This window comes from Crotalus tigris, unplaced genomic scaffold (assembly GCF_016545835.1).
Source record: "Crotalus tigris isolate CLP2741 ecotype Arizona unplaced genomic scaffold, ASM1654583v1 scf7180000018101.4720394464:4744507, whole genome shotgun sequence".
Classification (NCBI taxonomy): domain Eukaryota; kingdom Metazoa; phylum Chordata; class Lepidosauria; order Squamata; family Viperidae; genus Crotalus; species Crotalus tigris.
Window position 1 is genome coordinate 349,209 of NW_024096823.1, and position 22,361 is coordinate 371,569.

General features: G+C 43.4%; 1 protein-coding gene across 5 annotated transcripts in view; it reads left to right on the forward strand.

Annotated features, from left to right (window-relative positions):
- AGAP2 (ArfGAP with GTPase domain, ankyrin repeat and PH domain 2) overlaps positions 1-22,361 on the forward strand; it is a 173,929-nt gene that overhangs the window by 146,538 nt on the left and 5,030 nt on the right. For 2 of the 5 annotated variants that reach the window (XM_039347740.1, XM_039347736.1), the window contains exons 9-18: positions 558-644; positions 1,055-1,159; positions 2,389-2,551; positions 4,843-4,944; positions 5,080-5,226; positions 6,312-6,371; positions 8,788-8,939; positions 12,233-12,323; positions 18,960-19,182; positions 20,159-20,414. In XM_039347740.1, coding sequence (XP_039203674.1) covers positions 558-644; positions 1,055-1,159; positions 2,389-2,551; positions 4,843-4,944; positions 5,080-5,226; positions 6,312-6,371; positions 8,788-8,939; positions 12,233-12,323; positions 18,960-19,182; positions 20,159-20,414 — 1,386 coding nt within the window. The remainder of the gene's footprint in view (positions 1-557; positions 645-1,054; positions 1,160-2,388; positions 2,552-4,842; positions 4,945-5,079; positions 5,227-6,311; positions 6,372-8,787; positions 8,940-12,232; positions 12,324-18,959; positions 19,183-20,158; positions 20,415-22,361) is intronic. The other 3 variants (XM_039347741.1, XM_039347737.1, XM_039347739.1) reach the window with 2 other exon arrangements.

The window sequence follows — 22,361 nt, forward strand, 5'->3', positions numbered from 1 at the left end:
TCGATTCCCATCATCCTTTTCACTTTCAGGTACAGCTCACAGGGAGAGGAAGTGAGACGTGTTCCAGATCCAACATCAGTGTTTCTCAACCTTGACAATTTTAAGGCATGTGGACTTCAACTCCCAGAATTCCACAGCCAGCAATGCTGGCTGTGGAATTCTGGGAGTTGAAGTCCACATGCCTTAAAATTGTCAAGGTTGAGAAACACTGATCTAGAGAATCACATGCGCCCAGGCTGATAAAATTTCTGAGTTAAGATGATGCTGTTTTAAGCTGGGGAAAATCCAAGCTGGTGCCCTTCTTTAGCTAGAGCCAATGTAAGCCAAAGTTCAGAAATATATATATATTGTATTGCAATGTGTACCCCATTTTTAAAGGGCTTCAGTTTGAATTCTTTTTTATAGAAATGTCTCCCGATAAAGGGCACCAACGCAGCATATTGGGCCCTCTATTGATTTGTGCAGCTATGGCTTGTCCAGTAAATCATGGTTAAATAAAGCCATCGTTCAGTGCAATTCATAAAGTCAGCCAAGATATTTGAATTGTGTCCTTGTAGAATCGCAGAGGGAGTGACACAGAGAAGCGGAGCCTGGATAGCCGAGGTGACAACACAGGCAGTGGGAGAGCTATACCCATCAAACAGGTAAACCTTCCAGTTTGGCTTGAGCACTGTTTGTCAGTCCTCTTAATGTTTTGCCAATAGCAAAGGCAAGCACAGAGCAATCTTCATTAAGTCTGAAATACTATCCAAAGATTGCTTCATTTTTCCAAGCTTTGGGGGATTTTTATTTTATTTTTCTTGCCTACACTTGTGTCTTCCCTCCTGTCCTCCCAGTCAAAGCTGTTTTCTAAAACATCTTTTTCTAACTTTGCTTCAGCTTTTCAAATATTGTTGCGGCTTTCATTCCTTCCTTACCTGTTTTTAATTTACACTGTTTGGGCTTTGGTTTCAATCTTTAGTGTTTTCTCGTACTGTGTAAGCAGCTTTGATTTTAGGGTAAACCAAACAACTGAAACTGTGGTTTGGCTAATGACCCTTGTGTCTCCTGGTAGAGCTTCTTGCTGAAACGAAGTGGCAATTCTCTGAACAAGGAGTGGAAGAAAAAGTATGTCACTCTGTCCAGTAACGGTCTTCTCTTCTACCATCCCAGCATTAATGTAAGTTCCTTGTCAGTAGAACAGAGTGTGTCATGTGTCATGTGTCCCTAGATGTTCTGATCTGATTCACAGAATAAGCAAATTGGTAGGATTTTGATAGGAGCCTTTGGGAGAAAAACACGACCCTCAAAATGAACTGGCTGATTTCAGCTACAGGAAGCATGTATCATCCGTGCCCATTGCTTTTTCTGCCAGGAAGAGAGCTACTAAAACCTTGTAATACAGCCTGTTCTCAGTGTAGCGCCTTTGAGAAGTGTTGGCCTTCAGTTCCCATAATCTCTGGCCAGCCTATTTTTCCTTATTATAATCACACTATATTCATCATAAAGGATCGGTGTTGTATTCCACGACATGGATTCTCCTTGTATTCCATGGGAATTTGGGGATAGGTTTATTCAAGGCAAGAGCTCTTTTAGAGGAAAGTAACCTCAAATATATTACTGTGTGCTTCCTTTCATGGATCTCTTAGATCAAAACGGATTGAGGGATAGAGTGAAAAAAATCTTTCATTTGTGAAATGCTCAAATTGTCGCCTGGATTTAACTCCTCTCCCCAGATCCACTTTCTTCCGCCTTTCTTCATCTGATGTCAAACTCCAGGATAGCTGGGAATGGTGGAAGTTGTAATCAAATACATCCAAATGCGCAAAGATAAGAAAGGGTTGTTCTAGGGCAGTGGTTCTCAACCTGTGGGTCGGGACCCCATTTGGGGTTGAATGACCATTTCACGGGGGTCGCCAAACAACGCAGTCCACCATTTCCCCCCCCCCTTTTCCTTAGCTGTGCTACTCCCTTTTATTCTATTGGCTTTTGAAAGCCAATAGAATAGACTCTATTGAATAGAGTCTAATTCTATTGGCTTTCAAAAGCCAATAGGAATTGTCCAGGCTGTCTCTGCCCTGCTGAGCCCGCCAAAAGTCCCATTCTGCAAACGGTGCTGCACCAGTTGAGTAGTCCTTGACTTACGACCGGTTGGGGGTCGCGGCATTAAAAAGGTTGAGAACCACTGTCCTAGGGCTTGTGATTTTTTGTGCACGATAAATTGCCCTAAACACTAGGTGTGAATAGCATCTGACATGACCCAAAAAGGAATACAGGTTCTAGACACCTTTTCAGTTGAACCGTGGAATCAGGCTGGCTAAGAATTCCGAAGTAAGACCATTTCAAAGGCCATGCTTGGGTGGTCTCCAACTTCCTAAGTCTCCCCACCTGTTCTTCCTGCCTCCCCAGGATTATATCCATGGAACCCACGGGAAAGAAATGGATCTCCTTCGTACCACCGTAAAAGTCCCTGGCAAACGCCCACCCAGAGCCATCTCTGCCTGTGGTGCCTCCTCAAGTATCAATGGCCTGGTGAAAGACATGAGCAGCGTCGGAGTTGGGGACAGCAGTAGTAAGTGGGCTGTGCTATCTTAGACAAAATAGACATAGGGAGAGAGGACCCTGGTGCTGGCTGGCAGCACTAACGTGAAAAGGGCTGCCAAGCTGAGTGGCAGGGCACTCTTACTGTGACAGTGAGAACTAAGAGCCTGGTAAAACAGCCAAGGGAGGAATACTACAAGCTATTTGCCAGCCTAGGTGTGTATATAATTACCATTTGCTAATTCACACTGTGATTCGTGGTGATGCCTTCATTTACAGTTTTCTGTGGAAGAGTAAGGAGGGAGAATCCCCACACTCTTTCTCCTCCTCTCCTCCTTTTGCACTACAATGTGCTAGTAGTATGCATTTGGGAAGATTGTCAAGTCATCACCCTTTTGTGATTGTCAAAGTGTCATCACACTTTTCTTTAAATGTTTCCTGCTGAAAATATGATACGGAATGGCATCTCTAAAGACAGCTATTTTGACTGTTTCCTCTTTCACACAAATTTGGCAAATGAATGATCCAAAAACCATCGGCTTTCCTGGCCTTTGGCCATTATTGCAGATTTCTCCTACTATATGGAAAAAATTATAATCAAATAGCAGTTATTCTGATTAATGTTCAATCTGGACCATTAGCTGAACGTCAAACCAAAATCAAATTTGCCATAAAATTCCTAATGCTTCCTGTTTCAACTACAACATTTATTAACGTAAGCGAATTGAATTCATAAAGCTGGAAAGCCATGTGTTACCCCTAGCTCCAGTGCAGAAACTGTGCACAGTATAATAATCCAATAGTGACATCTACAGGAGGCCTTCCCATTCAATAGAGGCTGGAACGTTGTTTGGGAAAATGAAGAGTCATCTCAAATCGCCACCGGTTTTTGCTGTCTTATTCATGGGTGGTAAAACTGGCCATGGATAAGACTGAGCAGTGGGCTCAGTCCAGGCTGCTTTGCTCAGAGATAATGGTCCCTCCCTTCCTGGCTTTTAGAAAGTCTATTAAAACCTGGCTGTTCCATGAGACTGGAATGTTATTCCTGTTCCCTCTGATGAGGAAGAGTATTTTAATTTTTGCTTTATTGATTGCGGGTATTTAAATATTTTTTTTCTCTTTTTCCTATTGATTTGCTCTATTATTGTTATTGTTATTGATAAAATGATGAGTATTTGTTTATCATCTGAGTTTTACAAAGATGCTGCTTAGAATCAGTGAGAATGTCTTATAAGCCTGAAAAAATTAAAAATAATTCTTAAAAGATGGATGGAAAATGGATTGAGGGGTGCTGTGACAGGAGATAACGCTGGTTTATCACAACCATATCAAGATGGCAGCTACATACACTTGTTCAGACCAGGGGTAGTCAACCTTGGCTCTTTTATGACTCGTGGACTTCAATTCCCAGAATTCCTGGGAGGAATTCTGGGAGTTGAAGTCCATGAGTCATAAAAGAGCCAAGGTTGACTACCCCTGGTTCAGACTGTTCTTAAAGGAACTAATTAATCCATATAAGGAACGGTTGCTAGAATTGGGTATGTCTAGTTTAACGAAGAGAAGGACAAGGGGGGACATGATAGCAGTATTCCAATATCTCAGGGGCTGCCATAAAGAAGAGGGAATTAAGCTATTTTCCAAAGCACCTGAAGGCAGGACAAGAAGCAACGGGTGGAAACTAATCCAGGAGAGAAGCAACCTAGAACTAAGGAGAAACTTCCTGACAGTGAGAACAATTAATCAGTGGAACAGCCTGCCTCCAGAAGCAATAAATGCTCCAACACTGGAAGTTTTTAAGAAGAGACTGGACAGCCATTTGTCCGAAATGGTGTAGGGTTTCCTGCCTGAGCAGGGGGTTGGACTAGATGACCTCCAAGGTCCCTTCCAACTTTACTATTACTATTAGTTTCATTCCACTGAACGCTTCCCCCGGCCGGTAGCCAACGGCAGATGTCTTACTATAGTCACTGGGAAATTGGAAGATGGCTTCAGGCTCAGTCGTGGTAGGATGAGATTCCTCTGAAGTTCGCCATAAAAGCACTCTTTGATTAACTGCCTCCAGGTGCCTAGTATCCTCCTCATCCTTTAACTCCGGTCGAAGAAATTAGAATTACAAGCCTTATTTTACATTTGTGCGTAGGGCATTCGTGCGGGAAACATCTGGTTGCATTCTCAACTTCTCCCTCTTAAAAGGCCTCCTCCAGTCAAAGGGGGACTTAAGATCAAACTTATCAGAGGTGTAAAATATTATGACAAGACCAAACCAGCCACATTCTGTAAAGATTCTAGCAAGTTCACGTTCTTGTTCCTTCTTCTCCACAGCTAGCCCTAGTCCGGGACTGCTGAATCCCCCAGTTGACCCAGCAGTCAAGCTCTTAGGCAAACCGGAGCGCTTGCAGCGCTCGGTATCTTCTTCCAAAGCTGGTAAGTTCAGACCACAACAAGAAACCCAGCCACCCCCAGGAGCAGAGAGGGTGCTAGGAAAGGCTATCCTCTCTGATCCAGTGAGAGAGATGAGCCAGCAGGCCCGTCATCTATTTCTCCCGCCTGTTCCTGCAGAAGTATCCATGGCTGCAGAAGGACTCTCCAGTCCTGGCAGCAGTGGCAAAGATCCGCCTCCATCTCCTATGATTGACAGGAAGAAACACAGGCGGAAGAAGCTCAGCACACCGTCCAAGACTGAGGGATCAGCAGGGCAGGCGGAGGGTAAGAGGCCTCTGCTGTCAGTTGCGATTCTTAAAATAAGTCCGTTTTGAACCACAGTTTGAACCACAGATGAAATAAGTCCGTTTTGAACCACAGTTTGGGTTCAAACTGGGCATGTTAGAACGACATGGTTTCCAAGGAAATAGACAGGAAAAAAAACTTGAGGGGCATCTCTAGAGGGATCTTCCACAACTTGGTGTTCTCTGGGGGGGTCGGGGGGGAGGTCTATAGCCATCAGAGCATTCCGGAGAGATGACCAATGGCCCTGCCAGCTGGGGATCCTGAGAGGTCTGTTTGCTTTTTTTTTTTTTTTTTTTTTAAATGCCTATGCCAGGGATCGCGTCTCTCAGTTGCAGGAAGGGATGAATGCTTGAGCAGTGATCACGGTTGTCTGAACTGAAGCATAGCCAAGATGATTGGGGTGCCAGAGGCTCAAAACACTGGAAGTTTTTAAGAAGAGACTGGACAGCCATTTGTCCGAAATGGTGTAGGGTTCCTGCCTGAGCAGGGGGTTGGACTTGATGACCTCCAAGGTCCCTTCCAACTTTATTATTATTATTTAACTCAAAGAATGCCTCCCAGAGTTTATGCAAAGGGAGAGACGGTTGTTTTTAACAAGCCTGACTGGGATTTGGTGAGGGGAATTCGGTGAGGAGCCTACAGGTCAAGGCTGTGGGGAGACCATGCTGCCTGTTGCCACCCCTGGAAAGGAAAGGGACGGTCTTCTCCTGTTGAGGAGGGGTTGGGCCCTGGTCAGAGGAGCTGCCCACTCCCACCCTTTTCTCTTAGCTCTGCCTGCACTAAGCAGCTGTTGCCAAACCTCTCACTTCCGCTCTGAGTCTGCACCACACGGGGCCATGCCCTTCACAGCTTTCTCCCTCACTGTCCCTTGCAGCGCTTCACGCATCCACCACCGCCCCCACCGGGTGCCCGAATCCAGGGGTCTGGGAGTTCTGATAGCCTCTGCTTTTTTTTTTTTTTAAATTATTTTCCTTTTCCTCCTCTGAACTCTCTCCCCTTTCTTCTTTTCCTCCCTTCTCTTTCTCTGCCTCTCGCTTCCTGCTTCCCCTCCGGACCCACTGCAGCCAAGCGTAAAATGTGGAAATTAAAAACCTTTGGTAGTTTAAGAAATATTTATAAAACAGGTAATGAGCGGCGGTGGCAGGTGTGGGCTCTTTTTTTTTTTTTTTTTGTGCCACGGCACCCATTGCATGCAGTTGTGCTTACTTTTGTGATGTGCGCCCTGCTTTGATGTCTGTTCCCCGATGCTCAAGAGATATCCCTTCTTGCTTCCAGGTTAAACCATTCCCAGGCCAGCAAGGCTGTGTACAAATTTCCCATCCCCCCCCCCCCAAACCTCTATTTTCCACCCAAATAATTAAGTTCCCGGAATTCTTTCAGAATGGGAGTTTTTGAACTGATTCTTAAACTCAGTCAGAACTCCTTTGGGAGGAATATTTAGTTAAATAATCAGACGAGCCCCCAAAGTGCAAAAAAACAGGGCCATAAAAATCAGTAGATTTCCTAGAAGGCACCTTTTCCAGCACTAGGAGTGTCTCCTGCTCTATGCAGCCAAAACAATAGAACAGAGGTAGTCAACCATGGCTCTTTTATGACTCGTGGACTTCAATTCCCAGAATTCCTGAGCCAGCTGGCTCAGGAATTCTGGGAATTGAAGTCCACGAGTCATAAAAGAGCCATGGTTGACTACCCCTGCAATAGAAGAAGGTTGTGTTCTAGCTCAGCGTACTTTCTCTAGGTGTGCTTATAACAGTCAGGCCCAAGAAGCTTGCATTTCACACTGTTTGCTGTAGAATACAGGGTCCCACAGCTTTTTGCAGTGCACAAGCAGGCTCCTTGAAAGACAAATAAGAACAGAAAGAACAGTCCAGAGTCCTAAAGAGCTTTTCCCCATTTGTGTTTATTGACAATATGATTATGAGTTCTTTAGACTGCCATGTCCTCACAATTCTGTCTTCGTCTTGTTTCCATCCCATGAACGAGATGGGCTTAAAAAACCCCTAGCTGTTCTGCAGGAGTGTTTTCTCCCTCAAGTAGATAGTAAATTTGTAGCAGTCCCAAGGTAAGCAAAAACTGAGCCATTTTACAGACTATTCTGTTGATGGTTAGGGTCGTGTGACCTTTTGAGGAGTGGGAACAGGCAGAGATCCCTTGGTCCTTTAAGCCGGGGGTCCCCAACCCACGGACCGTGGACCGGTATCAGTCCGTGGCGTGCCAGCAACCGGTCTGCACAAGCAAGGAAAGCCCCATCCATGGGATGCAGGCAGCACACAAAACCACGCACTCTCCAGTCCGTGGAAAAACCTTTCTCTGTGGAACTGGTCCCTGGTGCCCAAAAGGCTGGGGAATCTCTGCTTTAAGCTGATGCAGATATGACCCTTTCCCCAGACTCTCCATTCCCATTATCTTAATTATTCTTCCCATGCGAAATGGCCATGGACCACTGAGTGAAGATTTGAATCTTGGATCTCCTGCTACTTCAATATTCCACACTGGCATTAGGAATACTTTGCATTTTTGCCCCACAGTGGTCTTTGATTTTGAAGTTTTACAAACCAAAGACAATGGTGGGAGTAAAATATCATGTGAGCCACCCGACATAAAAGCGCTTTGACTTCCCAGTCCCAGGAATGCCTGAGCACTTTTATCTCAGATGGATTGTGATCCTTCACCATTCTAACCCATTAATTCCCACTTCTCTGCCCTAGTTCTCCTGCAAAATGAAGAGAAGGGAAGCTGATCTTGCAAAAATTTCTTTTTTATGCAATCAGCACACTCTCTCACCCTACCTCACCCGTGGCCTGGGCTTGCTTGCAGAAAATTCTGCTCCTCGCCACAGCCCTGGTTCCTGTCAGAGCCCTCACTGGTGAGGAATTGCTAGCCTGACCGTCATTGATTGTCATCGGCTTCCCATTTCCTGCCTCCTGAACTTGCCATTCTGGCTGGATCTCAAGTGGCCCTGTATTCCATCCAAGTTCAAAACAAAGAGTGAGACTGGAAAAAGAGGAGTTGAAGCCTCCTTTATCCTATAGAACCACACAGAGTGTGTTGTGTTTCCACACACTAACCCCGCTCTCTAGTTCAGGGTTGAGCAACTGAAGCCTGCACTACTGTAGCGAGCAAACACATAGGAGGGTTCCCTAGTGCTCTGCAAATTAAAGGTGCTCTATGATTAACTTGTGAGTTGATGAAGTGCTGGTAGAATAAATGGGATTTTCCCTCCCCCCTCCCAGAAAGGACAGCATCCATGTAGAACTCTTTCAGCTTTTTGCCATTTATGAATTTAAAATGTTGGCCCTGGGTAAACTATAAATAATTGTGTCCCTGCTACTAATAGATCATCTCCTTCCAACTTTTCCCAAGCGTCTGTGCTGGAAAAATAAGCTTTTTTTTTTTAAAAAAAATCATTTAATTTCTAAATGCCCTTCTCCAACCCCCGCCTTTTGCCCCAACACCAGTTTGTGACTGTAAGGCAATTGGAACTTCAGAGAAAGGGGTATCATTTCATTGTGCCTGAGCGCAGCTCTTTTACACCCGCAGAGGAAGAGAATTTTGAGTTCATCATCGTCTCCAGCACAGGACAGACCTGGCACTTTGAGGCCAACAGCTTCGAGGAGAGAGATTCCTGGGTCCAAGCCATCGAGAGCCAGATCTTGGCCAGCTTGCAGTGCTGTGAAAGTAGCAAGAACAAGGTATGGGCCCTCCGGCCTCCTGCTGTCCCCTTTCCCTACTGAAGCCTGCCTTTAAGTATCGATCGCCTATAAAGCTGTTATGATTTAGGCCATTTGTAAATAGTCACGATGTAAAAAAGATGTTGAGACTCTAGAAAGAATACAGAGAAGAGCAACAAAGATGATTAGGGAACTGGAGGCTAAAGCATATAAGGAAAGGCTGCTGGAATTGGGTATGTCTAGTTGAATGAAGAGAAGGACGAGGGGGGACATGATAGCAGTGTTCCAAGATCTCAGGGGCTGCCACAAAGAAGAGGGGGGAGGGTCAACCTATTTTCCAAGGCGCCTGAAGGCAGGACGAGAAGCAACGGGTGGAAACTAATCAAGGAGAGAAGCAACCTAGAACTAAGGAGAAACTTCCTGAGAGTTAGAACAATTAACCAGTGGAACAACCTGCCTCCAGAAGTGGTGAATGCTCCAACACTGGAACATTTTTAAGAAGAGACTGCACAGCCATTTGTCCGAAATGGTATAGGGTTTCCTGCCTGAGCAGGGGGTTGGACTAGATGACCTCCAAGGTCATTTCCAACTTTACTATTATTATAAATGCACTATCTATGTTAGGACTACCAGAGTATCTGAGGAGCCAAAGAAGGGCCTGAACAATTGGAAAGGAGGACATATTAGTGGGGGGGGGGGAATTAAAGGAGAACCTACTAAAGGTTTAACTTTCTTGGCATCTGCAACGAAAATTACAGCACATTACAACTGCCCCCAAAAGCGTTCTTAGGGCCTGTAGGAAATTATCTTTTTTTTTTCAGCACCAGAAAGACCTGGTTTTCAACTGCAGTACAGGTAGTCCTCGACTTATGACCACAATTGAGCCCCAGATTTCCGTCGCTACGCAAAGCAAATTGTTACGTGGGTTTTTGCCCCATTTGAGGACCTTTTTGTTAAGCGAATCGCTGCAATTGTGAAATTGAATCGTGTGGTTGTTAATCAAACCTGGCTTCCCCCATCGACTTTGCTTGTCAGAAACCGGCTGGGAAGGTTACAAATGGTGATCACATGATCCCAGCATAGGGCAACTGACATAAATAGATGCCGGTTGCCAAGGGCCTGAATTTTGATCACATGACCGAGGGGATTCCGCAACAGTCATAAGTGTGAAAACCAGTCATAAATCACTTTTTTTCAGTGCCATTGTTTCAACTTGGAACGATCACTAAACAAATGGTTCTAAGTGGAAGACTACCTGTATTTTTCCAATAAATCTTTATCTTCAAGAACAGCAATAATACAGAATCAACAACACAACACATTTTCCAAATTTCCCTATAGAAATGTATAAAACAGGTCAAGGGATTTACAGCTTACGATGATAGTATATTTGAAGCGACTAGATTGAAGATAGGTGCTGGAATCAGGAAATAAATAATATAAATCTAGGCTGTGAGTCTGTCTAAGCAGGAGGGATAGAAAATAAAAAAAAACTCAGACAATTTACACAGTCACAATACACAACAGTTTCAATGACATTTGGAAGAAGACACAAAAAAACCAGACAATATTTAATTTTAAGGCTATGCCTGCTGGATGGAGGATAACAAAGAAGATGTGTCCTCCTTTTGCCAGGCTCTAATCCATTGTTATAATCAAAAGCTGGCTCACCTAAAGCAATCAAGTGAACCAACTGAAGATATAGCATTATTTCATTAGCATACAAACAATAAAACAATGTAGACTGGCAATGGTTGGGCAGTCCTAAGCAAAGGCAGAACCAAAGCCTAGGTACCCATGGCTTACCCGTATTGCAAAGGCAAGGAAAAGAAAAGGGCAGATACGGTGTAAATTACAACCTGGGGTTGGAATGTTTTTGATAAATTCATCTGGGTGACCTTCTTATTTATCCCTGCTAATTTGGCTTGCCAGTTCTACTGTCTCTGAGATATGGTCAGTGCATATAAACAGTTTGGTTTACTGGGTTGCAGGTTCTTGGCTGATTCTTCTCTTGTCAGCATTTAGGATCACTTCAGCTTGCTGTGAAGGTTGTCTTAACAAAGGGTGCTTTAAGCAATACATATGTAGTGGGGAGCATCTCATAGATTTAGTAGTGAATGCAGCTCTCACAAGTGTAAGAAAACCTTAGTCAGTTGAAGATGAAAGTATGGAAACCATAATGTAAAAGTGCTTCTAAATGGCAAGGCCCTGTAACGCTATTGAAACCCTTCCTTCCTTCCTTCCTTCCTTCCTTCCTTCCTTCCTTCCTTCCTTCCTTCCTTCCTTCCTTCCTTCCTTCCTTCCTTCCTTCCTGAATTCTATCACTCAAAGTGATTTAGCCTAGTCATAATTCTGTCATCTTGGTAAGAAGAGTTTGAGCATTATTTGCAAATGGTTAATGGTTAATTAAGTTGACCAGCCGTCCTCCTTTAGGGAGGACAGTCCTCCTTTTGTAAGTTCTGTCCTCCCTCGAAAAGTGTCCTCCTACATGTCCTCCTTTTCGATATTTGAAGACTAATCTGCAGGGCTTTTTTTTTCTCACAGAACGCTCAGAACGGCGTTCCGGCAACTTTTTTTGATGGGTTTTTTTTTTCAACTTTTGTATGAGCTGTGCTATTCGAAAGCCAATAGGAATTGCTGCTGAGTGCGCCAAAACACCCGGCTGGCAACTTTGCACATGCAAGTTGTCTGTATTATTGTTGCAACGAATAAAATATTTCTTTTATTTACAATATTTTTTCTTCAATTTATTTGTGTCCTTCTTTTCATTGTAAAAAAGTTGGTCACTTTAGGTTAATCAATGGTTGTATTGAAGTTCACTGTAATTCACATAAACTTTTTAAAAGCAAGAAAAATAGAAGTCAATCACACACACAAAAATTGGAAGAAAACTGATTGATTTATTGGAGAAGAAAAATGGGGTTTTCTTTTGTGAATATTCTCACAGAGTAGGCCCTGCTGAAAAGAAAGCCCTCTTTTGTGATTCAATTTTAACTTATTTGTCTGTTTGTTTCACTTATATTTGCTGCCCACCTCATTTCAAAATGACTCTGGGCAGCTTACAACATTAATTTGTTTCATATCAAACATTAAAAAGTGTAGGGAAAGGAGAGTATCCTCAGAGAATATCCTGTTGCATCTGAGAATGGAAATGGCGCATGATCCAAAAATTTCATACAGGTTTGGAAGACAGGTTTCAAGAAATAGCTCACCCTGTCTTGCAAGGCCTCAGTTAGAATTAGGGCAATCTGTGAAGTAACCCTTGAAACAATGGACATTTCAGCATCTCTCTCCGTCTTCTATCTCCCCAACAGGCCCGGATGGACAGCCAGAGTGAAGCAGTGGCAATCCAGGCTATCCGAAATGCCAAAGGAAATTCTTTGTGTGTGGATTGTGGGGCATTAAGTAAGTATGTGGCGGTTCAGACTTTTTCAACCAGGCATGCTCTTGAATTTCCATCCCACACAGCAAGTGGCATAAATGGCTGGAGACATTGGAAGCTGTAGTCCAACAAAGCTGGAGAACGGAAGTGGACAGGCTTATTTTAGAGCATGTTGGCTGGAGTTGTATAGGAAATGATTTCCTGTTTCCAAAAATAAACTCAATAGGGATGGTGCATTTCCTGTACAAACCTCAATGGGACATTAATTACTAACTCTAATTCAGCTTCTAATATTGTTGCTTCCGGTCTTCATAAAAAGTATATTTTGGACTCAGTTAAAAGCATTTTTAATCTCTTGTTCCGAAGGATTTGGATGGCATGCATATCTTTCTCTTATTAAGATGATGGGCTGAGCAAAATTGGTGGCTGTCTGAATAGCTTTATGAAGCAATAGGATTTGAAGTGTTCTCTGTGCTTTCAAACCAGCATTCACTAAATCTGGGGATGATGGACCTTTTTAATCCCAAGAGACACAAACTAATGAATGGCTTTCCAGAAACATAGCATCCTTCTCTGTCCTATATATATATATTCTCTCTCTCTCTCTCTCTCTCTCTCTCTAAGCTGAGAACATGAATAATAGATGGTCTATATGGATAACTTTAGTAATACCGTGCATTAAAAAAATAGCTATATTTTTATGTATATCTCTAGTTTTTTCAAATGTCACTCAGTTAATTACTATTTTGTATATTTTTATTAGCAATGTTATATTTTTGGTTGCACTTCATCTTATCTTCTAGGTGTTATACTAGGAAGATATATAATATAATATTTAAATGTTAAGAAAAGATCAAGGAAGAAGACAAAGGCAAGACACACCAGAGAAATAGGAATATAGATTTATTTCCACCTGCTCTTTTAAGCTTTCAGGGACAGGCGTTTTTTTTTTTTTTTTTAAGTATCTTTTGAAGCTTCAGTCTGACAATTATTACATCAAATGATAATGTCGAGCTAAAGAAATAAGCCATTTCTTTAGCTAGACACAGCACAGCATGGCACAGATGTTTCTGTCCTTTGGTCTGCCCTTCCCCAGCAGACAGGTTTGGCACACCAACTTCAGCAGAGGAGATTTCAGTGACCTTTCTCTTGTGCAACATCTGGCTCCTTTGCTTCCCAGCTGGCACTCCTTTTTAAGGGAACAGATTGATTCTTCATAGGAAAAGGGAGCTGTTTCAAGACTGGGCCTCTTTAAAAGGTTGGAGAGTATATATATAGGTCTTTGGTTGTTCGGGTTTTCTCCCGCGTAAAATTGGAAGTGTCTTGGTGACGTTTAGACGAAGTCCCATTCGTCATCTTCAGGCTGGTGTTTTCAGCTTCGTGCTTTGAGCAGCAATGTGTGGTCTTAGCTGTTTCTTCCTTTTAACTGCCAGTGGGGGTATGAACTGATTGGGTGGGAGCTTGGCTGTGTTCTGATTGGGTGGAGGTGTGTTCTGAATGGTTAGGGGCTTGGCTGTGCTCTGATTGGCTGGGGGAGTGTTCTGTTTGGTTGTGCTCAGGTTAGTCTGAGTTGCAGAGGAGTTTAAGATTTTGGGCTGCCTTGCTATTTTTTGGCTTCGCGTTTGTGGTCGTGCCTCCTCTTCATGGGGGGTGTCAGTTTGCTTCATGTATGGATTGGAGGGGTTTAAAGTGGCTAATGATGCAGCTGTGGTCTGGCTTCTGGTTTGTGGTCGTGCCTCGTCATCGGTGTGGCTTTGGGTTTGTTTTTTGCGTGGATGTGTGGTGGTGACATCCTGTGTGGTTTTTGTGAGTGTGGGTCTGGTATCATTTTTTGTGTTAGGGAGTCGTTTGTCAATAAGGGCGGGTTTCCAAATGGCTGGTAGGCGGGAGGTATCATCTCGCTTGTTCATGCTGTGTGGGCGTTTTTCTATCTCGATGGCTTCTCTGATTATTCTGTTATTAAAATGTTCACTTTTGGCAATGGTTCTGGTATTTTTAAAGTCAATTTCATGTCCTGTGGCTTTAAGGTGTTGGACCAGGGAAGATGTTGGTTCCTCTTTTTTGACTGAGTTCTTATGTTCTTCAATGCGTGCACTTATTCTTCTGTTGGTTTGTCCGATGTATGTGGTGGGACAAGTGGTGCATGGGATTTCGTATACTCCTTGATTTTCTAATTCAATTTTATCTTTGGGGTTTCTAAGGATGGTGGATATTTTTCTGTTTGTGCAGAATGCTGTTTTGATGTTGTGTTTATGGAGGATCTTACTGATTCTGTCTGTGGTGCCTTTTATGTATGGGAGGAGGGCTTTGCCGTTTTCTTGTTCTTTGTCTTGGATTTTAGTGGGGGTTTCTTTTTGGATTAGGTTTGTAATCTTATTTCTTTGGAATCCATTGGATGTTAGTACATTGGTGAGAGTGTGTAGTTCGGTTTTAGGTGTTGTTCGTCAGCTAAGCGTTTTGTTCTGGAGATGAGTGTCTTGGCTACAGAGTTGATCTGTGCTGGGTGGTGGTGTGAGAGAGCGTGCAGATAGCGGTTTGTGTGTGTTTTCTTCTGGTAGATGGTGTGTCCTAGGGAGCCATTGGATTTCTTGTAGACTAAGACATCCAGGAAGGGAAGTTGGTTGTTAGCTTCTGTTTCCATGGTGAACTGTATTTTGGGGTGTAGGCTGTTGAGGTGTGTGAGGAAGTTGTCCAGTTTTTCCTTCCCATGTGGCCAGATTATGAAGGTGTCGTCTACGTATCTGAGCCAGAGTTTGGGTTTGTGATCCGATTTTTCTAGAGCTTGGGTTTCAAAGTGTTCCATGTAGAGGTTGGCAATGACAGGTGAGAGGGGTGATCCCATGGGTGCTCCTTCTGTTTGTTTGTATTTTTGTCCATTATAGATGAAGTATGTGTTGGATAGGCAGTGGTTGGTCAGATCTAAGATGTGTTTGGGGGGGTTATATTTGTTTTGGATAGCTGTCAAGGCTTCTTTGATAGGCACTTGGGTGAAGAGGGATATGACATCGAAGCTCACGAGTAGGTCGCTGGGCTGTAAGTTTTGTTTCTTTATGATCTCTATAAACTGGAATGAGTTTTTTACGTGTGAGGTGATGGATTCTGCATAGGGCTGTAGTTGTTTGGCGAGAAATTTGGCTAGGTTTTGTATAGGTGAGCCTATGGAGCTGACTATAGGTCTGAGTGGGGTTCCTTCTTTGTGTATCTTGGGGAGACCATAGAGTTTGGGGCATCTGGATGATTTCTCTCTGGGAATGATTCTTTGCTGGATCTCTTCGCTAATGGGGGAGGCTTTTATTTTGGATCTGGTGGTTTTTTCCAGGTAGGTGGTGGGATCTGTATTATATATATATATATATATGTAGGTCTTTGGTTGTTCGGATTTTCTCCCGCGTAAAATTGGAAGTGTCTTGGCGGGAGACACTACGCGGGAGAAAACCCGAACAACCAAAGACCTACATACAAATACCCGCGAAAACCTCAGAAAACATATATATATATATATATATATATATATATATATATATATATATATATATATATATATATATATATATATATATGTATATATAGTAAAGAAATAAAATGAACACCAGGGTAATAAAAACTGTAAAAGTTTTTAATTAATTAAAACTATAAAAGTTTAATTAAAAGCGCCAAGCTTTCGCCGTCACCTGCCGGCATCTTCAGGGCTAGCGCGCCAGAGAATGAGGAAGTCCTTTATAGGCGTGTCAAGGTTTGCGCCCGGCTCCTTGACCTTGTTATCGAGCCTGATTGATTCAATTGCGTACGGTTAACCTGTTTTTCCTTTTTCTTTCTCCTTGAGAAAGGTCAAGGAGCCGGGCGCAAACCTTGACACGCCTATAAAGGACTTCCTCATTCTCTGGCGCGCTAGCCCTGAAGATGCCGGCAGGTGACGGTGAAAGCTTGGCGCTTTTAATTAAACTTTTATAGTTTTAATTAATTAAAAACTTTTACAGTTTTTATTACCCTGGTGTTCATTTTATTTCTTTACTATGTATACTCCCAGGGTTCATATTTTTAACCTTTTTAACTATATATATATATATATATATATATATATATATATATATATATATATATATATATATACAGGTCTTGGTGTATTTGGGTCTTTTCCTGTTAAGATTGAGAGTATCTTGGCGACGTTTCGACGAGGTCCCACTTGTCATCTTCAGGCTGGGGTCTTCGGCTTCGTGCTTCTGTGAGCAAAGTGTGATCAGAGCTGCCGTCTCTCTATATATATTGGTGGGGGTGTGTGGAGTACTGGCTTAGTTGCTCCCTAGGACACACCATCTACCGGAAAAAAACACACACCAACTGCTATTTAAACGCACAATTGCATCACCATCCTGCCAAGACCCTCATATCCACAACCAAATGCCTAGCCGACAAAGACCACCTGAAAACTGAATTACACACTCTCACAAACATCAGATTCCAAAGAAATACTATTACCAACCTAATCCAAAGGTAAACACCCCCCAAGAACCGAGACATAGAACAGTACAATGACATCGCCATCCTCCCCTACATCAAAGACCACAGATAAAATCAGCAAAATTCTCCACAAACACAATATCAAGACAGCCTTCGGCACCGACCAAAAAATAGCCAACATCTTAAGAAACCCCAAAGACACGATCCAGCTAGAAAACCAAGGAGTCTATGAAATACCATGCAAAATCTGCCCAGCCACATACATTGGACAAACTAATAGGAGAATAAATGCACGCATCACATAACACAAGAACACAGTCAGAAAAGAAGAAAAAACTTCCTCCCTCTTCCAGCACCTTAAAGCTACAGGACATGAAATTGATTTTGAAGGAACCACACTAATCTCCAAAACTGAACACCACAACAAGAAAATAATTATGGAAGCCATCGAAATAGAAAAACACCACCACAACATGAATAAACGTGACAATACCTCCCGCCTACCAGACATCTGGAAACTAGCTCTAATCAACAAACGAGTCCTAGCCACAAAAACTGACACCGGACCCAGAACAACACAGTACGCCACCACCATTCACCCTCACCAGACCCAAACCCAAGGCCAAACCCATCCCTCAGACGAAATGCAACCACCATCCAGAAGCCAAACCACGATTACATCACCATCTGCTGCACCTTCCTCTGACCCCCACACAAAGCAAACGGACACACGCCATGAACACAGAGCTAGACCGCAAACTCGGAGCCAAACCAAAGCCTGGTATGTTACTTCACAGCCTTCAGCCCTGGACATCACATCACAGAACTCAGGAGGATACAACGCTAAAGCTCAGGATGTTACAACACAGCCAACCACCCAGGATGGTGCAACACATAACTCAGGATATCACTACACTAGATCTCAGGATATCATCACACAACCCATTACCCAAGTCGTTACAACACAAAAGACTAATGGGCACACAGCCAGCACCTCAACTACTCAGGATGTTACGAAACAGCCAAACAATTCATAAACAATAACTCCAACACAGCCAACCAATCCACCTACAGCAACTAAGCCAGCATCCACACAGCCCCACCAATATATATAGAGAGAGACGGCAGCTCCGATCACACTTTGCTCACACAAGCACGAAGCCCCCAGCCTGAAGATGACGAGTGGGACCTCATCGAAACGTCTTTGGTTATTCGGGTTTTCTCCTACGTCAAATTGGCAGTGTCTTGGTGAATAAATAAATGAGATGAATAAACGAGATGATACCTCCCGCCTACCAGCCATTTGGAAACCTGCCCTTATTGACAAACGAGTCCCTAACACAAAGAATGACACTAGACCCACACTCACGAAAGCCACACAGGATGTCACCACCACACGTCCACGCAAAAAGCAAACCCAAACCCACACCGATGATGAGGCACGACCACAAACCAGAAGCCAGACCACAGCTGCATCATTAGCCACTTTAAACCCCTCCAATCCATACATGAAGCAAACTCACACCCACCATGAAGATGAGGCACGACCACGAACGTGAAGCCAAACAATAGCAATGCTCACCATCTCACATCCCCCTGCAACTCAGATTAACCTGAGCACAACAAAGCCCCCACCCAAACAGAACACTCCCCCAACCAATCAGAGCACAGCCAACCCCCCATCCAATCAGTTCATATCCCCACTGGCAGTTAAAAGGAAGAAACAGCTACGATCACATATTGCTCCTAGAAGCACAAAGCTGAAAACACCAGCCTGAAGATGACGAATGAGACTTTGTCGAAACATTGTCAAGACACTTCCAATTTGATGCGGGAAAAACCCCGAATAACCAAAGACCTACATATATAGGTAGGTAGGTAGGTAGGTAGGTAGGTAGGTAGGTAGGTAGGTAGGTAGATAGATAGATAGATAGATAGATAGATAGATAGATAGATAGATAGATAGATAGATAGATAGATAGATAGATAGATAGATAGATAGATAGATACACACACACCACACCACACCACACCACACTGGGAATCCCACTTGGCTAGTTACAATCTCCCATCCTAACTCGTGTTGCATGGGATTTAGCACATCAGAAGGGTTTGGAATAACAGATCTTTGCTTTAAAGAGGGAAGGAAGTTCCTTCTCCCTCATCCCACACTCCCAACTCATCCAATTTCCTTGCTGCAGACCCAACCTGGGCCAGTCTGAACTTGGGGGCGCTGATCTGCATTGAATGCTCTGGCATCCACCGGAATCTGGGCACCCATCTGTCTCGTGTGCGCTCTCTTGACCTGGATGACTGGCCCCTGGAGCTCACCTTGGTGCTCACCTCTATCGGGAATGAAACGGCCAACAGCGTCTGGGAGAAATGCACACAGGGGCGCCGGAAACCCACCTGTGAGTCTTCACGGTGAGTGCAGATAATCACATAATGTAGTGAAAGTAAAGCCTTGGAGACCTGGGCAGGCATAGCGTGTCTACTTATTTGGGAGTAAGCATTGTGGCACACATACTTGGATCGACACAGAGAGAAGTTAATTTACTGTGAAAATGCATGATGCAGCTGAAGCTGGGCACAATGCAGCATTGCTAACTGGAGGAGGGGCGGAAATCTATTGGAGTTAAACAGGACTCAAAAGTGGTTAATTCTAAATATATCTTTAATTCTATAAACTCTACACGTGAGAGTAATTGTTCTCTCTCTCCCTCCCCTCCCTCCCTCCCTCTCCCTCTCTCCCCCTCTCCCTCTTTCCCTCCCTCTCCCTCCCTCTCTCCCTCTCCCTCCCTCCCTCCCTCCCTCCCTCCCTATCCCTCTCTCCTTCTCTCCCCCTCTCCTTCTATCCCTCTCTCTCTCTCTCCCTCTCCCTCTTTCCCTCCCTCCCTCCCTCTCTCCCTCCCTCTCTCTCTCTCCCTCTCCCTCTTTCCCTCCCTCCCCCTCTCTCTCTCTGCCTAGAGCAGTGTTTCTCAACCTGGCTGAAAGAATTCTGGGAGTTGAAGTCCACCCATTTAAAAGTTGCCACGGTTGAGAAACATTGGCCTAGAGGAAGAAGCCATGCGGTGGGAGAAGCAGTTGACATTCATACCCCTTCCAAGAAGGGACCTGAGAAACATCCTAGCTAGCTCTTCGATCAGAAGCTGTCTGTATAACTGCTTTGAATTTTTCACTATAGAGATATTAGCAACCAGTGTACGCATGTCTGAATGTTGCTCCTTTTCTTCCTGCTCATCTTGCTCTTCCATCCCTTTGACCATCTCTCTGCATAAGAACCCATCATGGTTTTTCTTCTTCTTCTTTTCTTTTCAGCCTGGTGTGTTTTTCATAGCAGGCTGTCTCTGAGCTTAAAGACTCTTATATCATAGCGGGCTGTCTTGATTTCCTTTCTCAGGGAAGAGCGAGAATCTTGGATCCGAGCCAAATATGAGCAACGACTATTCCTGGCACCTCTACCAAACTCTGAGCTCTCCCTTGGGTGCCAACTGTTCCAGGCTGTCTTAGACCGAGACCTGGGGGCTGTGCTGCTCTTGCTCGCCCACAGTTCCAAGGAACAGATCAATGCTCCTACCGGGGACAAGGACCGGCGCACAGCTCTGCATGTGGCATGTGACCTTTCGCACGTGGTTGTCACCCAGCTTTTGGTCTGGGTAAGTGCTTGGCAGTGGAGGCACTTTTAAGTCCAAGGAGAGAAAGAATTATCTTTTTTTTTTTGAAAATATTTTATTAGTTTTTTTAATTTTTAAGAAAAAGTACTCAGGACACACCGTGGCGTTTGGGTAATCAAACATTCCAAAGTAAAAAGATAAATAAACAGCTCAACTCAATACATACACTGTCTCCTCTCTATTTCCCTCAAATAACATAATACGTTTAAAATATTCCATTTCTAAATTAAATTTGTATTACTACTAAACCTGTTTTAAAACTTTTATCAGTTTACAATTACCAAAATCAAATTTCACTTCAACTCAACAAGTTATCAATTCAGGTATCCCTTCCAGATATATTCTAGTTCTTAATTTCTCTCTCATCCCTCCTTTTATCACCAATCTCATTTATTTCTTCTTCCATTACACAATAGCTATCTTAATTAAAAAATAATGTTAATTCACTTCAATTCATTACAGAAACTTCAAATTTCATCCAATTGATTGTCATACCTTATCACAGTGGTTCTCAACCTGTGGGTCGGGACCCCATTTGGGGTCGAACGACCATTTCACGGGGGTCGCCAAACAACGCAGTCCGCCATTTTTTCCCCCTTTTCCTTAGCTGTGCTACTCCCTTTTATTCTATTGGCTTTTGAAAGCCAATAGAATAGACTCTCTTGAATAGAGTCTAATTCTATTGGCTTTCAAAAGCCAATAGGAATTGTCCAGGCTGTCTCTGCCTGCTGAGCCCGCCAAAAGTCCCATTCTGCAAACGGTGCTGCACCAGTTGAGTAGTCCTCGACTTATGACCGGTTGAGTAGCCCTCGACTTACGACCGGTTGGGGGTCACGGCATTAAAAAGGTTGAGAACCACTGCCTTATTACATCTATGTTATTGTACAAAAAATATCTTATTACATCTATGTTATTGTACAAAAAATGAGCCGAGGTGGCGCAGCAGTTAGAGTGCAGTACTGCAGGCCACGTTAGCTGACTGTGTTCAGCAGGTCAGCGGTTCAAATCTCACCGGCTCAAGGTTGACTCAGCCTTCCATCCTTCCGGGGTAGGTAAAATGAGGACCCAGATTGTTGGGGGCAATGTAAATATATATATATATACATTGCTTACTGGTGTACACCGATTAGAGAGTGCTCGCACTTAAAGTGGTATATAAGTCTCATAAATAAATAAATAAATAAAAATCATCTAAGTTAAAACACTCCATTAATTATTAAAACCATCCCAATCTTAAAAAATCAACATTTTTTCAATAGAAAGAATTATCTTAATGATAGCACTTAGCAGTAGCACTTAGACTTATATACCGATTCACAGTGCTTTGCAGCCCTCTCTAAGCGGTTTACAGAGCCAGCCTATGGCCCCCAACAACCTGGGTCCTCATTTTACCAGCCTCGGAAGGATGGAAGGCTGAGTCAACCTTGAGCCGGTGAGAATCAAACTCCCAAACTGCTGGCAGCCGACAATCAGCAGATGTAGCCTGCAGTACTGCATTCTAAGCACTGCACCAACCACCTTTCTAAAAGAATATAGAAGATGCGCTATCAAAGGGGAAAGTTAGCATATACAGTAGACAGATGGCTTAGAGCTGACTGCTAGAACATTAATTTCTGAGAATGAAATGCATTTTCAGAATATATACATACATACTTTTCAGTATATATGCGTTAAATGATATATTCCTTCTGGGATTTCAAACATTCTTGGTCCATGCAGACATGGGAGGTTGGTAGTAACTTGAAAATAGTTCTTTGTACTTTTGAGTTGGATCCATTTACAACATCTACGGTGTCCTCTGGGCAGATGCAAACAAACCCCTTATAATCTGTGTGAGCCTCATAAGCTATGCAGCTGGTTTGAAGCAAAACGTAATTGTGGATTACATGCTTTGCATGCAAAAGCTCTCATCTCTCATGTAGGAAAACA